Below are 17062 nucleotides of genomic sequence, written 5' to 3'. Positions count from 1 at the left end.
TTTTGGCCGAGTGTTGTTCCCAATCAGAGACAGCTGTCTATCGTTGTCTCTGACTGGGAATCATACTTAGGCAGCCTTTTTCCCACCTGTGTTTGTGGGTAGTTATTTTCTGTTTAGTCTCTGTTACCTGACAGAACTGTTCGCTTTCGTTTTGTTACTTTGTTCAAGTGTTTCTTTGATAAATAAAATCATGAACACTTTCCACGCTGCGCTTTGGTCCATTCCTTCCGACGACAGGCGTTACAATAATTCACTGTATCACAATTCCAGTGGGTCAGAAGTTTACAGACACTAAGTTGACTGTGCCTTTAAACAGCTTAAAAAATTCCAGAAAATGTCATGGCTTTAGAAGCTTCTGATAGGCTAATTGAAATAATTTGAGTCAATTGGAGGTGTACCTGTGGATGTATTTCAAGGCCTACCTTCAAAGTCAGTGCTTCTTTGCTTGACATCATGGGAAAATCAAAAGAAATCAGCCAAGACCTCAGAAAAATATTATAGACCTCCACAGGTTTGGTTCATCCTTGGGAGCAATTTCCAAACGCTTGAAGGTACCACGTTCATCTGTACAAACAATAGTACGCAAGTATAAACACCATGGGACCACGCAGCCGTCATACCGCTCAAGAAGGAGACGCGTTCTGTCTCCTAGAGATGAACGTACTTTGGTGAGAAAAGTGCAAATCAATCCCAGAACAACAGCAAGGGACCGTGTGAAGATGCTGGAGGAAACAGGTACAAAAGTATCTATATCCACAGTAAAACGAGTCCTATAACGACATAACCTGAAAGGCCACTCGGCAAGGAAGAAGCCACTGCTTCAAAACCGCCATAAAAAAGCCAGACTACGGTTTGCAACTGCACATGGGGACAAAGATCGTACTTTTTGGAGAAATGTCCTCTGGTCTGATGAAACAAAAATAGAACTGTTTGAACATAATGACCATCGTTATGTTTGGAGGAAAAAGGGGGATGCTTACAAGATGAAGAACACCATCCCAACCGTGAAGGACAGGGGTGGCAGCATCATGTTGTGGGAGTGCTTTGCTGCAGGAGGGACTGGTGCACTTCACAAAATAGATGGCATCATGAAGAGGGAAATTATGTGGATATATGTTAAGTGAATTATGTTCTCAATGTTCATAAACTGAACCTCAATTAAACTGCTCAGTCTGCAACCCAGAATTTGTAAGATTCTAGTTGAATGAAACAGACAGAGTCCCAGCCTACAATAGCCAGAATGTTTATTTACGAGAGCTCTAAAAATCATACAATGCACATAGCCTTTTACACCTCACATTTGGTCATATAAATGCCCCTCCTCCTCTCTAACCTTGTCAATGCTGTTTACAAGTTTTCTCCAACACATACATTGCTTATCATATCCTGCAACATGTTACACAATCTTCTGCAAGCCTAACGGTTTCTCCCCTCCCTGAGTGGGGAGACCTCCTTCCCTGTTATCAGTTTCACAGTGGTCACAAGTTGTCTGCCACAGTTCATTGTCTGCTAACAGTTCCTCTTTTCCTATGCACATACATTCAAGAATACTAGTCTTATGATTCAAACACATTTCACTCCATTATAAAGTGACAGGGTGGAATGCTGTTAGTTATGGCCTTAACATGAATTTGAACGTATTAATAATTTAGTCATTATCTTACCATTACCTTAAACATATGAATCTCCATAACAATCTACCCTTTGACTAAATATTATACACACACAATTACACATGTATTTTTATAAAAATTATCAATGTCACTCAAAATCAACCACACAAAACTAATATACAGTGGGGAGAACAAGTATTTGATACACTGCCGATTTTGCAGGTTTTCCTACTTACAAAGCATGTAGAGGTCTGTAATTTTTATCATAGGTACACTTCAACTGTGAGAGACGGAATCTAAAACAAAAATCCAGAAAATCACATTGTATGATTTTTAAACGTCAGAAAATTGAGGTTGTGGTGGCAGCTGCAGAGAAGTATTTTGGTGTACGAGATTTGACGTCAGAAGAGTTACATTGTGTGTTGAGTGGTGGTGTCCCGTCCTTTCAGGCTGTCGGCCTGAGATACGACTAGATAGATTTAGTGGAGTAGGGTGGTGGGTTTTTAATGATTTTTTCCCCAAGCAAAATATAAGGGACTTATACTCCAGTCTAGTTGATGGCAGTAGTGCAACATTTATTGGATGCCAACCGCCGTTAAACCTCATCGAAGAAGAAGAAACGTCTCAATGCAGACAAATGAAATAGGAACTGAAAAGGCAAAATACTTGTTTCCCAGGGAAAGTATAACAGGGCTGTACCATTGGCGCGCGGGCCAAATTGAACGTCACAACAACACTTTTTGCTCTAAACTACTCCCTAAAGAAAATATTAGATTTTTGTCAGTAAAAATAAAATTTAACATGAAGTTCCGAGCAAAAATGATTGATGTTGGTTGCCTTAACCATTTCACACGTAAGTCTAACGTTAATACTGTAATGTTGCTCTTGTGTAGCTAGCTAGTATTAAGCATTCATTGCTAGCTAGCTAATAACGTTAGCAGCTAGACTAACAATTTGAGCAAAGTCCTTCTCTAGGCTTCACATAAAGTTGAATAATTATACCAACTACTGTTACATGCTAGCAAGCGTGTTTCACTTGCAAGAGAAAATATATGGTTGGTGCGGGTGCTGTCTGCAAAGAAGTTGGCTGTTTACTAAACTAGCCCAAAGACACTGATAGAAAGATTTGTATAACTAACGTTAAACTTCATCTTTCTATCTGTGACTGATAGAACACAATTTGCCAAAGAGGATATACCATGACCAAACGTCTGACTCGGTTTTGGTTATATGGGATACAGCCTTTGTCAGAATGGACTTTTCGTGATAGAATACTTTCGCAGTAGGTTAGGTGAATTAACGTAGCAGGTAAGGGTAATTGTGTTCAGGTTGGGGAAAGGGTTAGTTAAATGCAGCAACAAAAAAATCCTTTGCTCAACGAGACGATATTTGGAAGATGACCTCGCGACTTGAGAGATTGCATGTTTATCAATTGAACCCTGAACCGACCAAGAGGTAAACAGGCAACTTCTATGCTTAAGGTCCAGACATGGTTAGAGATGGACAGAACCTCTCGTGAATTTTCTCTTGCGAGTCGAACATGCAACACTTCGTAGCATTTTACCTTTAATTTCTCCCCATCAGGTGTGGTGAATACCATCTCTAAACTAACGAAGATATGCATCCTGCGACTTACTCCAAACAACCTATATTTTGTACTGTCTGGTAAGGTAGCCAGCGGAGGAGTCGGCATGTGGTGTGAATTATCTCAGGTACATGCCCATTCAATACAATATGTCTATTTCTACCAATGAGTTGTACTTCGATAGCTCGCACAATTATGTTTTTAATATTCTCAATTGTTACATGTAGGCCTATGGATTATGAATTGGACACTGTTGCCCATTATTTTAAATTTGGCATGTGAAGGGAGCAGAACAGAAACTCCAGGGAGAGGCCAGTCTGTCTGTTTCCATTATATGGAAATAACTTCTTATCCGAAAGTGAAATACTTAGTCTCGTCTCTAACATGTAGGCTCGCCATTCCGGAACAGTCCCACTCCAATCAAATCAAATTGTATTTGTCACATACTCCGAATACAACCTTATTGTGAAATGCTTACTTACAAGCCCTTAACCAACAATACCGTTTTAAGAAAAATAAAGTGAAAGTATTTAGTAAATAAGCTAAAGGAAAAAAAAATACAAGAGTAACAATAAAATAACAAGGCTATATACCAGTGGTACCGGTACCAAGTCAATGTGTGGGGGTACAGGTTGGGGTAATGACCATGCATAGATGATAAACAGCGAGTAGCAGCGAGTAGCGAGTAGCTGGAGTCTTTTTTTAGGGCCTTCCTCTGACACCGCCTGGCATAGAGGTCCTGGATGGTAGGAAGCTTGGCCCCAGTGATGTACTGGGCCGTACGCACTACCCATTCTAGCGCCTTGCGGTCGGAGGTCGAGCAGTTGCCATACCAGGTTGCGATGCAACCAGTCAGGATGCTCTCCATGGTTGCAGCTGTATAACTTTTTGACGATCTCAGGACCCATGCCAAATCTTTTCAGTCTCCTGGATGCTGGTCTTCTAGGCAGAGTTCCTCTGTCCAGTGTCTGTTCTTTTGCCCATCTTAATCTTTTCTTTTTATTGGTCAGTCTGAGATATGGCTTTTTCTTTGCAACTCTGCCTAGAATGCCAGCATCCCAGAGTCGCCTCTTCACTGTTGACTTTGAGACTGGTGTTTTGCAGGTACAATTTAATGAAGCTGCCAGTTGAGGACTTGTGAGGCGTATGTTTTTCAAACTAGACACATTAGTGTACTTGTCCTCTTGCTTAGTTGTGCACCGGAGCCTCCCACTCATCTTTCTATTCTGGTTAGAGCCAGTTTGCACTGTTCTGTGAAGGGAGTAGTACACAGCGTTGTACGAGATCTTCAGTTTCTTGGCAATTTCTTCCATGGAATAGCCATCATTTCTTAGAACAAGAATAGACTGACGAATTTCAGAAGACATTTCTTTGTTTCTGGCCATTTTGAGCCTGTAATCGAACCCACAAATGCTGATGCTCCAGATACTCAACTAGTCTAAAGAAGGACAGTTTTATTGCGTCTTTAATCAGAACAACAGTTTTCAGCTGTGCTAACATAATTGCAAAAGGGTTTTCTAATGATCAATTAGCCTTTTAAAATGATAAACTTGGATTAGCTAACACAATGTGCCATTGGAACACAGGAGTGATGGTTGCTGATAATGGGCCTCTGCACGCCTATGTAGATATTCCATAAAACATCTGCCATTTCCAGCTACAATAGTCATTTACAACATTAACAATGTCTACACTGTATTTCTGATCAAATTGATGTCATTTTAAAGGACCAAAAATGTGCTTTTCTTTCAAAAACAAGGACATTTCTAAGTGACCCCAAACTTTTGAACAGTAGTGTATATAAACGGTAGATTATCGTACACGCCACAAGAAGGTCTGATTTCATTATTACTGAAACAGGACCCAAGTGGTATATATAAAGATCCAGTCCATTAAAAAAATTGGAGGCCTCTTACACTTCAGTGTTGTCATGCAAAAATTCTAGCTAAATGCTTGGCGCATAGAATTACAAATGCATTGTCAGATATTATTCATCCGAATCAGACATGTATGATACATTGGAGGTAATATAAGACAAGTACTGTAAACAATAGAATATTATGAAATATCGGGGAAACCTGGCCTGGTTTTCATAGCTGATTTTGAAAAGGCTTTTGATAAAGTACGACGAGTTTATATATAAATGCCTGGAATATTTCAATTTTGTAGAATCTCTTATAAAATGGGTTAAAGGTGTAAAATAGTGATAACATAGTGATAAAATAGTGTAAAATAGGAAATAATGGCTACTTCTCAGAAAATGTTTAACTGTCAAGAGGAGTAAAACGAGGTTGTCCACTATCGGCATATCTATTTATTATTGCCATTGAAATGTTAGCTGTTAAAATTAGATCCAGCAATATTAAGGGATTTGAAATCCATGGCTTAAAAACAAAGGTGTCATTGTACGCTGATGATTCATGGTTTCTTTTAAAACCACAATTAGAATCCCTCCACAGCCTCAGAGGATCTATGATCTACTTTTTCTAACCTCTGGATTAAAGCCAAATTATGATGTGTACTATATTACGTATTGGATCACAAAAAAATGCAACTTTTACATTACCGTGTAGTTTACCAAAAAAATGATCTGATGGGGATGTGCATATACTCGGTATACATATCCCGAAAGAAAGAAATGATCTCACTCTAATACATTGTAATAGAAAGTTAGCAAAAATCTGTTTATTTGTGGAAAAATCACCCTGATCAACTCTGTAGTCATATCACAGTTTACCTATTTGCTTATGGTTTTGCGTACACCTAGTGAAATTATTTTTAAATAATATGAGCCAAAAATATTCAATCTTATTTGGAATGGCAAGCCAGACAAAATTAAAATGGCCTATTTATATAACAAATATGAATTCGGAGGGCAGAAATGATTAAATATTAAAGCATTAGACCTCTCACTAAAGGCATCGGTCATACAAAAGTTATACTTAAATCCGAAATGGTTCTCTAGTAAATTACTAAGAATCTCAACCCATGTTCAAGAATGGCCTTTTTTCCTTTATTCAGATTACAACTGCTCACTTTCGGTTATTTGAAAACGAAATCATCTCCAAAATATTGTTATTTTTTAAACAATCCTTAGAAAGTTGGTTGCAATTTCATTTTAATCTACCTGAAAAGACAGAACAAATAATACAACAAATATTGTGGTTAAACTCAAAAAACATTTTTTTTTTTCAATATAATGTTTAAAAAATGTATTATCTTTGTAAATTATATCATAAATAGGACTGGTGGAGTTATGTCACACATGCAGCTAACACAGATATATGGAAATGTCTGCTCTACCCAAAATTACAACCAACTAATTACAGCATTAGCAGAAAAAGTAAGGAACTTGTCTGTCAGCCCTGCATTAAAGACCAAAAATTGTTAAAGAAAATTGTGATAAATAAAAATATATATACCAATTTCATTTCAGGTCCAAAAATTGTACAGCTGTGCCATATAAATTGCAAAATAGTTGGAAGAGATTTCCGATGTACTGATTCCATGGCACATGGTTTATGAATTGACACGCAAAACGACGCCGGACTCAAAACGTCAAATTTTTTAAATTAAATTATTATACAAAAATCTTGCAACCAATAGAATGTTATATTTATGGGGGATACAATCTTCCCAGCTCTGCAGATTTTGCTGCGAGGAGACAGAGTCATTAGATCATTTATTTTGATACTGTCCATGTGTAGCTCGTTTTTGGTCACAGGTCCAGGAATGGCTGAAGAATTGCAACATTTACCTAGAACTAACGCTGCAGATAGCAATACTGGGTGATTTGAAAAGTCATAGTCAATCGATCAATAATAAACATTTTTTCTAAAATAATTATTATATCTTTAATTTACAATCTGTAGAAGCTATGAGAATAGAAAGGTTCAGTACTTTGTGAAGCATCACAGCACAGTTGAAAAATATATGGCAAATAGAAATCCAAAATGGATGGTGTTAAGAGATAGATGGGAGGGGTTGAATGGCGCTGAAGGGTGGGACTAATAACAACAAGATGACAAATGTAAAACATACGGGGTCTGTAAAATGTATATAGGTTCAGAAATTTTTGAAAAAGCACAGTTACAAATAGAAATCAACCTGAATGGACATCAGAAGTAGAGGAAAGCCAGGACTAAAAACAAACAAAGTATAACGATTGTAAAATAGATTGCGTCTGTAAGATGTGTGTAGTATAAACTAAAGGTAGAAGCCTAAGTGTTATTGTTTATTAGTTAACTCCAATTGGGGGAGGGGTGGTAGGTTTTGCGGGGAATAACAAAGGTATATTTAAAAAAAAAAAAAAAAGTGTGTAAGGTCAGTCATCCCGGAAAATTTCAAGAACTTTGAATGTTTCTTCAAGTGCAGTCGCAAAATCCATCAAGCGCGGTGATGAAACTGGCTCTCATGTGGACCGCCACAGGAAAGGAAGACCCAGAGTTACCTCTGCCACAGAGGATAAGTACATTAGGGTTACCAGCCTCAGAAATTGCAACTCAAATAAATGCTTAACTGAGTTCAAGTAACAGACACATCTCAACATCAGCTGTTCAGAGGAGACTGCATGAATCAGGCCTTCATGGTCGAATTGCTGCAAAGAAACCACTACTGAAGGACACCAATAATAAGAAGAGACTAGGTGGAAGACATGAGCAATGAACATTAGACCGGTGGAAATCTGTCCTTTGGTCTGATGAGTCCAAATTTGAGATTTTTGTTGTAAGACGCAGAGTAGGTAAACAGATCTCCCCCTGTGTGGTTCCACCGTGAAGCATTGAAGAGGAAGTGTGGGGGTGCTTTGCTGGTGACACTGTGATTTATTTAGAATTCAAGGCACACTTAACCAGCATGGCTACCACAGCATTCTGCAGCGATACGCCATCCTATTAGGTTTGCGCTTAGTGGAACTATTATTGGTTTTTCAACAGGACCCCGACCCAAAACACACCTCCAGCCTGTGTAAGGGCCATTTGACCAAGAAGGAGAGTGCTGGTGCTGCATCAGATGACCTGGCCTCCACAATCACCTGACCTCAACCCAATTTAAATGGTTTGGGATGAGTTGGACCGCAGAGTGAAGGAAAAGCAGCCAAAAGGTGCTCAGCACATGTGGGAACTCCTTCAAGCCTGTTGGGAAAGCATTCCTCATGAAGGAGGTTGAGAGAATGCCAAGAGTGTGCAAACCTGTCATCAAGGCAAAGGTGGCTACTTTGAAGAATCTAAAATATAATTAGATTTATTAAAACACTTTTTTGGTTACTACATGATTCCATAGGTGTTATTTAATAGTTTTGATGTCTTCACTATTATTATACAATGTAGAAAATAATACAACTAAAGAAAAACCCTTGATAGGTGTGTCCAAACTTTTGACTGGTACTGTCTGTCAGGGACAGGTTATTTTTGTCCAGGTGGGAAAGGACAGTGTGGAGTGCAATAGAGATTGCGTCATCTGTGGATCTGTTGGGGCGGTATGCGAATTGGAGTGGGTCTAGTGTATCTGGGATGATGGTGTTGATGTGAGCCATGACCAGCCTTTCAAAGCACTTCATGGTTACAGACGTGAGTGCTACAGGTCGGTAGTCATTTAGGCAGGTTACCTTGGTGTTTTGGGGCACAGGGACTATGATGGTCTGCTTGAAAGATGTAGGTGTAACAGACTGGGTCAGGGACAGGTTGAAAATGTCAGTGAAGACACTTGCCAGTTGGTCAGCGTATGCTCTGAATACACGTCCTGTTAATCCGTCTGTCTCTGCGGCCTTGTGAATGTTTACTTGATTTAAGGTCTTACTCACATCGGCTACGGAGAGCGTGATCACACAGTCGTCCGGAACGGGTGTTGCTCTCATGCATGCCTCAATGTCCCTTGCCACTAGGAGCGCCGCCACTGGATGAGCATTTTCTTGTTTGCTAATGAACTTACACAGCTCGTTGAGTGCAGTCTTAGTGCCAGCATCGGTTTGTGGTGGTAAATACACAGCTCTGAAAAATATAGATGGAAACTCTTATCATGAGGCGAGCAAAACCTTGAGAGTTCCTTAATATTAGATTTTGCGCACCAGCTGTTATTGACAAACAGACAACCACCCCTTGTCTTATCGGAGGCAGCTGTTCTGTCTTGCCGATGCACAGAAAACCCAGCCAACTGTATATTATACATGTCATTCATATCAAATCAAATTGTATTGGTCACATGTGTTTAGCAGATGTTATTGCGGGTGTAGCGAAATGCTTGTGTTTCTATCTCCGACAGTGCAATAATATCTAACAAGTAATATCTAGCAATTTCCCAACATATACCCAATACACACAAATCTAAATAAGGAATGGGATTAAGAATATATGCATATGTGGATGAGCAATGTCAGAGTGGCATAGACTAAGATACAGTAGAATAGTATAGAATACGGTATAAACATATAAGATGAGTAATGCAAGATATGTAAACATTAAAGTGAATAGTGTTCCATTTATTAAAGTGGCCAGTGATTTCAAGTATATGTATATAGGCAGCAGCCTCTATGTGCTTGTGGTGGCTATTTAACAGTCTGATGGCCTTGAGATAGAAGCTGTTTTTTAGTCCAAGGTTTCTCAGTCCAAGCTTTGATGCGCCTGTACTGACCTCGCCTTCTGGATGATAGCGGGGTGAACAGGCAGTGGCTCGGGTGGTTATTGTCCTTGATGATCTTTTTGGCCTTCCTGCGACAGCGGCCGCTGTAGGTGTCCTGGAGAGCAGGTAGTTTGCCCACGGTGATGCGTTGGCCAGACCGCACCACCCTCTGGAGAGCCCTTCGGTTGTGAGCGGTGCAGTTGCCGTACCAAGCGGTGATACAGCCCGACAGGATGCTCTCAATTGTGCATCTGTAAAAGTTTGTGAGGGGTTTAGGTGCCTCGACTCGGTGAAACATAAGATATTACAGTTTTTAATATCCCATTGGTAGGATAGTCTTGAACAGAGCTCATCCAGTTTATTCTCCAATCATTACAAGTCAGAATGTTGAAATGGTGATAACTTAATTTTAACTCACTTGACCGGTTGTTGCCGATTTTGTCCTTATGTTGGAGGTAATCTGGGACAAAATAACCACAGGGAAACATTATCAACCTGCTGGTCTGTATATCGGTTTATCGCACGCGACAAACACTTGCACAATATGGCTGAGCGTAACCAAACCACAGACCGAACATTGTCCCACGCAATTAGTTGGCAAATTTCACAACCACCTCCAGCTGATTGCGAGGAAACGTGCTTTGGTCAACTACGTTCGGTTACATTCGGCTATTGTTTACATATTGTGCATGATGTGCAATGTGTCAGAAGATTGCAAATTCAAACCACAGAACCTACTGGCGACGCAAAAAGTCGGGTAAACACTTTCCTGTGGATACCCCATCTCCACCTCCTAACAGCAAAACTAACAGCATGGACAACCTGTAAAGTAAATATAATTTTATTCAACATTCTGGCTTGTAAGAGACTCTTGTGTTCACTGGTGTCTGCTCTATACTTATCCAACAAGCCATTCTCTATTTGTGTTGTATTTGACCAGGCCAACTTCTTTGATGAGTATCAGCTGGAAGGTGTGGCGCCCGACGCTAATGAGATCTGCCTAGAGGTGACCCCCGAGAACCTTTCCAGGGCTCTGAGAACCTCTCAGAATGCCAAGTGTGTGAAGATCAAACTGACCAAGAAGCACTGTCCTTGTCTCACTTTCGTTGCAGAACTGGTAAGAGCTACAGCAATTATATCCAATGTGTCTGCTTCAAGGGAAAACTGTCAACACTCACTGGGCTGTGTTGAATATGATGTGTAATTCTGTTGACTATATTGTCCATGTTTGTAAGTGACTACTTTGACATGTCAAGCGGTCAGTCAGTATGTAACACTTTTCTAACAAACAGGTTTATGTTTAACACCTACAAATTAAACTATGTCTTAAACCCCCTAAAAGCAAGACCTTCGTGGTGTTAGGTTCTAATTCTCAGAGTAAAACACTCAACGGACATTATGAAAGCTGAACCAAGTTTATTCTTCCCAGAGGATCAATACAGCTGTATTAGACAAAAACATTTTCACACAAGCACTGATATTTAACCGTTTAACCTCCTACTCATCTGTACAAACATCGTTCTTTACTGCTAGGCAGGACACTAGTTATACGGCCATAAAGTTTTATTTCTCCCTTAAGGTGACCTGACCTGACCTCAACCCCTTTCCATCACTAATCCATGGCTTTCTCCACTTATCAATGCCTGCCACATGTAATCGCTTCCCTGCACTCAACACATTCAAAGCTTAATTGCACACACTATATACCTTCCTCCTATAACCATTAACTTCTGGTGTAGACCCTCTAAACCTCAGCACTCCATCAGTGACATGAATATGTTTATTTTCATATTCTCAGAACCCAACAGTGGCAAAGAAAATTTCTCCAGGTAGTAAATAACTTTGAGAGGAACCAAACTTCATAGACGCAGCTCATCCTCCTAGCTGGCTGGCTAGAAGTTTGGATACGTCAGAAGTTCAGTAATTTTATCTTTCCCTGCCTCTTCTTCCTTGTTAGCCAACACTTTCCAGCGTCAGTCGTGTTGTCACCCATGACATCCCGGTGGACGTGATACCCAGAAGGCTTTGGCACGACTTCAAAGAGCCCAGAATGCCAGACTTTGACGTGAGTACCAGAGCCACTCTAGCCTGGATCCCAGTCTCGTTCTGCCGAAGCCGACTCTAAAGCAGAACCAGACTGGTATCCAAGTCCTCTAAAGTAATGCCAGTTTAACACGTCAGGTGTACTGTTATTTAATTTGTTGTAATGATAACTATATCTAAATGCTTTGCAGGTGAGCATATATTTGCCTCCACTGAAAACTATGAAAAATGTTGTGGATCGAATGAAGAATCTCTCTAACTTTCTGGTAAGAGACCGTTTACTATGAGCTCAGATAATTTTACACATGCCCCCAACATACTATGATATATTTGTTATAATATCTTCGGTGTAGGTTTAATATTTTAAAAATAAAGTAAAACATTGGAAGTCACCGGTATGTCACAATGTCCTTTAAAGTAATATAAAATAGAGCTGTTTGTAGATTGGATTATTAGCTTTCAATACAAAGTCACGTTGCCCTCTGTCCTAGGTGATGGAGGCCAACCTGAATGGAGAGATGAACCTGAAGATTGAAACTGACCTGGTGTCTGTCACCACCCACTTCAAAGACCTGGGTAATCCTCCCTGGGGTAGGTGCATCCCCTTTACTTGTGTCGTGTTCATTAAGGCACACCGTAGCAAAACCTTTTTGAAAAACCTCATGTTAGCCATGGCAACAAACTGGAGCCTGTCTCAGGGCTTTTACTAATTTCAGTCTCGTCTCTCTTGGCCCCCCTCAGGTGACGATGGTTCCCAGGGGCGCAGTCAGAGCAGGGACCCTGAGGTCATGGCCCACACCCGCGTGGACATACGCAAGCTGCAACAGTTCCTCATGGGCCAGCAGGTCAACCCCAGCAAGGCCATGTGCAGTGAGTCAACTCTCAACGACTTTTTACTAATATTAACCATATTGACCAATCAATCAGCTCCTCTAATTTCAACGTCACCAACCCTGGTCCCAAAGACCCACAAGGTGATGCAGGCTTTTGTTCCAGCCCTAAAGTAACGATTTGCCGCACAAAACCTGCACGCAATGTATCTCTTTAGGACCAGGGTCGGTGAAGATTGGATTATACCATCTGATGACAGACAGAAAGCCTTGACTGTACCAGTGAGTTACGGTTACATCATCTTCTGTGATGCTTTATCAGATTCATCACTATATTATGAGTAATGATGTGGACATGAATTGAATTGTGTGAGAGAGGGGAAAAAATTGTTAGACTGTCATAAGAAAGATCCACTGTAAACTCCATGATTGCAGATCACTGATGAGCATTCTATTCCCACCAGATATTGTCCACAAGAGGATCATTCATTTGATTCTGCTGCACGAAGACGTGTCTCTGCAATACTTCATCCCAGCGGTGGCCTAGCAAGACAAACGTTGTCTAACACAAAAGTCAGCTGAGAAGGTTTGTTTTCTTCAGGATCAAATTGACCATCCCTCCTACTGGAGGGCTAGTGTGTAGGCATGCTTTTGATTCAACCCCATCGTAACACACCTTGTTCAGCTAATCTAGGTGCTAATGAGCAGTAGAATCAGGTGTGCTAGCTAAGGGCTGGAGAGAAAGCTTGCAGGAGGGTAGCTCTCCAGGAGGGATGGGCGATCCTAGACTACACATTCCATTCATTTGAGAAGTTGTGGTTGATTAAGATTACATGAAAACGTGTGAAAAGCTTGTAAATCAACACTGCCGTCATGCACTTCCAAAAGTATAACTTATTCTCAGTGGAAGCTCGAATTTCATCTTTAAAATGTAAAAAGGTTACTCCTAGACCTCGAACAAAGTTTGTGTATTATAGTTTATTTGATTTAATACGCTTACAAATCTCAAGGCCTTAAATGTATTGTCTATGTATGTTGCTACTGTATTGTTGTACATAGTTTCATAATTCCACTCAAGATGTAGCTACATGCTCAGCCTTCATGCATTGTATGTACTGTTGATAAAAACATTTTTTTTTAAATTGTTAGAACACTTGTGTTATTTGTAGTGAAAAATGTGTTCAAGTCATTGCATATAGTAATATAGAGGCAGATTGAAGGATAGGGACACTTAAATGACCCCTTGCAAAAGATGTGCTACCAGTCTGTACAATGCATGGTATCTTGTAATAGCATAGGCATAGTTGTGGCAGTTAGGTTGGGTTTCGATAGTGCAAAAAAAAAAAAAACACGGGATTATTTTGCAAAGGAAATAATCTGTCTTTTTTTGGGTCCCTAGATTAATTTGAATATGACTATTGTTGTTTTTAGATGGTTGCGTACACAGTTGGTGCTGGACACACAGATGGACCTTAGACATACACAAAGAGATTACTGGAAAATGGGAAATGCTTATTTTGATTGGATTGGAAGATGCTTGTTTTTTATTTATTTTATTTAACCAGGTAGGCCATTTGAGAACAAGTTCTCATTTACAACTGCGACCTGGCCAAGATGAGGCAAAGCAGTGCGACAAAAACAACAGAGTTACGCATGGGATAAAGAAACGTACAGTCAATAACACAATAGAAAAATCTGTATAAAGTGTGTGCAAATGAAGTAAGGAGGTAAGGCAATAAATAGGCCAATAATGGCGAAGTAATTACAATTTAGCAATTTACACAGGAGTGATATAACGTACGCTAACCCCATTCCGTACAAATGTGAGTGAGTTTACGTTATGTGCAGATGAGGATGTGCAAGTAGAAATACTGGTGCGCAAAAGAGCAGAAAAACCAAAACAAATATGGGGATGAAGTAGGTAGTTGGTTGGATGGGCTATTTACAGATGGGCTGTGTACAGCTGCAGCGATCGGTATCTTGTATGCTTTTCTAATGCTATTTAATGTGTTTGGATAGTGGTAACATAAGAATGTTTGCCAAGCAAAAGGCTAGTCAAAGTCTACAGTGGGCGGGTGCAGAGAAGAAACCAGGATTTCTTAAACTGACTGAACCAATCAAGAGTCATTTCTACTGTTTTCTGACCAACCAGGAAAACTTTCTTGCTTTGTTGCACATTACTTATACGGTAGTACGGATTCGACGCTTTGGGTGATGGTTTGTGATTGTACATTTCTCACGTAGTGTGCAGAATATCGTATATTAATTTGATATATCCACGCTTTGAGTGATATACTGTTTACTGCACGTAATTTAGAAATGTGCAATCACAACTGTAGGGCCGCGGTGTACGCTGGGAATTATTTGGAATATTCATGAGCTCATAAAACAAGAGTTCATTGGGCAGTAAAATTAATTAGTGAAATCCGAGTTGTGTTTCGTTAGTTGGGATAGTTGATGGGTTGACGTATATTGCTTTTGGTCTAGTTCTATTTTGTTAGATTGAGTTCAGGCAAATATTTTGGTATATTCCTTTTCTAATCATGGTTACAACTAGCAAGTATTACAAGATGTGTGATAATAGAAATATATGTATATGCAAGTTACGAGAAACACGCTTCTTCTGTTTTACAAAAGACTAGTCAAATTTTGTAGTGCGCAGGTTGGCGTCACAAATATGGACTCTACGTAACTGAATGTGAACATTATCAATCGTTTGTACACACTACAATCGGACCAGTCAACTAATGGTCACTTCGCCAAACGTATTTATATAGACATGAATACATATCGTTTTTAATCATGGTTAGTGACATTGTAGAAACCTTATGCGAACAACATATGTGTTCCACCATTGCATTTAGTACAATGATTGCTCGCTGAAATAGATGCAATATTTTGAGAAATAATTGTTATGTTCTTTGTAGAAATTGGTAGTGCATTATGGGATATCCCAAAAAGCTGAAACATCATTATTGTGTTGAATATAATAGCAGGACAGACTGAACCACTCAAATTAATTCCCAGATTTTTACGACACTATTTCCGAGGCACGCAAATAGGAAGATGCTGTAATTTGAACTGTTGAACGAACCATATGCTGTTAACAGACTGACCTATACAATGTATCAGGCGCCATTATTATTTTACCATTATTAGCCACTCGGCGGCGCACCACATCCGTGATATTTCTGGAGAACATCGTCTCTACCGTCTCTGAAACTGGCATTGCTATCATGGGCTGCAGTGGAGGAAAAAGTACCCAATTGTCATACTTGAGTAAAATTCATAGAAAATGACAAAAGTAAAAGTCACCCAGTAAAACAAGTCTAAAAGTATTTGGTTTAAAATATACTTAAGTACAAAAGGTAAATGTAATTGCAAATGTAATTTTTAAGCAAACCAGACTGCACCATTTAAAAAATAAAAATTAAATTAAATTAAGGACAGCCAGGGGCATGCTCCAACATTCGGACATCATTTACAAAGCATGTGTGTTTAGTAAAGTACAGATACCCCAAAAAACTACTAAAGTAGTACTTTAAATTATATTTACTTAAGTACTTTTACACCAGTGGTGATGAGTCGAATTACAAATTAAAGTCTTAGGAACAGACGGCTTAAAATAATATAGGGATAGACTTTTGCTTTGTCTTGATTTTAAATTGGCTATAAAAAAAATCTAAGTAGACCGTTCTGCTTCTGACATCTTGCGTGCCTTGGATCCTGCTGCTCTGGTCTGGCCTCTCAATGCACTCACCAAACAATTGAAACACATGCAGCCTGTTACAATCAATAGGCCAATTAAAAGGAAGTCAGAGACATGAGCTCCTCTACTGGAAAGCCAAAGACATGAGCCAGAGACATGAGCTCCTCTAATTTGAACAAAAGTCCAACTGTCTCTTATTATTGATAGTTTAAACAAAGACGCGCGCCGACAGCAAGACACATTAATCTCACCGGAGAAAGCATCCGAACGAGCAAAACGGCACCCTTATGTCTCAGTATGTGTAGATGGTTGGTAGTTTCTTTGTCACATGTACAGGGTCGCAAATGTATTTTCGTGGTACAGTGGCCTTTTTAAGCTCCAACAGTGCAGGTCAAAGAGAAGTAAATGAAACAATATTGATAACGGCCTGAGCTAGTGAGAGATTGAAAATGTCCGAAAACCCAACAACTTGCTGATCTGCACATGCTCTGAGGGCGCGGCTAGGGACGCCGTCTGGTCCGGCAGCCTTGCGAGGGTTAATATGTTTCAATGACTTACATACGTCCTCCGTGGAGACCGCAAGCACATAGCCCTCGTTGTCCTCAGCCCATGTATCTTATTCTGTCTGGCCAAAAAGAGTATGACACAGGATTTCTAGAGCTGTTGT

General features: G+C 39.8%; 1 protein-coding gene across 1 annotated transcript; it reads left to right on the top strand.

Annotated features, from left to right (window-relative positions):
• Window positions 1–2222: 2222 nt before the first annotated feature.
• On the top strand, window positions 2223–13828 carry hus1 (HUS1 checkpoint clamp component). The gene is made up of 8 exons (XM_071328396.1): window positions 2223–2466; window positions 3198–3325; window positions 10754–10930; window positions 11771–11878; window positions 12048–12122; window positions 12348–12447; window positions 12598–12726; window positions 13151–13828. The coding sequence occupies exons 1-8, from the start codon at window positions 2241–2243 to the stop codon at window positions 13231–13233; spliced, it is 1026 nt and encodes a 341-aa protein (XP_071184497.1). The 5' UTR covers window positions 2223–2240; the 3' UTR covers window positions 13234–13828.
• The last annotated feature ends 3234 nt before the right edge of the window (window positions 13829–17062 follow it).

This window comes from Salvelinus alpinus, chromosome 10 (genome assembly GCF_045679555.1).
Source record: "Salvelinus alpinus chromosome 10, SLU_Salpinus.1, whole genome shotgun sequence".
NCBI classification, from domain to species: Eukaryota; Metazoa; Chordata; class Actinopteri; order Salmoniformes; family Salmonidae; genus Salvelinus; species Salvelinus alpinus.
The sequence above is the reverse complement of the archived record's forward strand: the minus strand, read 5'-3'. Positions and strand labels throughout refer to the sequence as shown.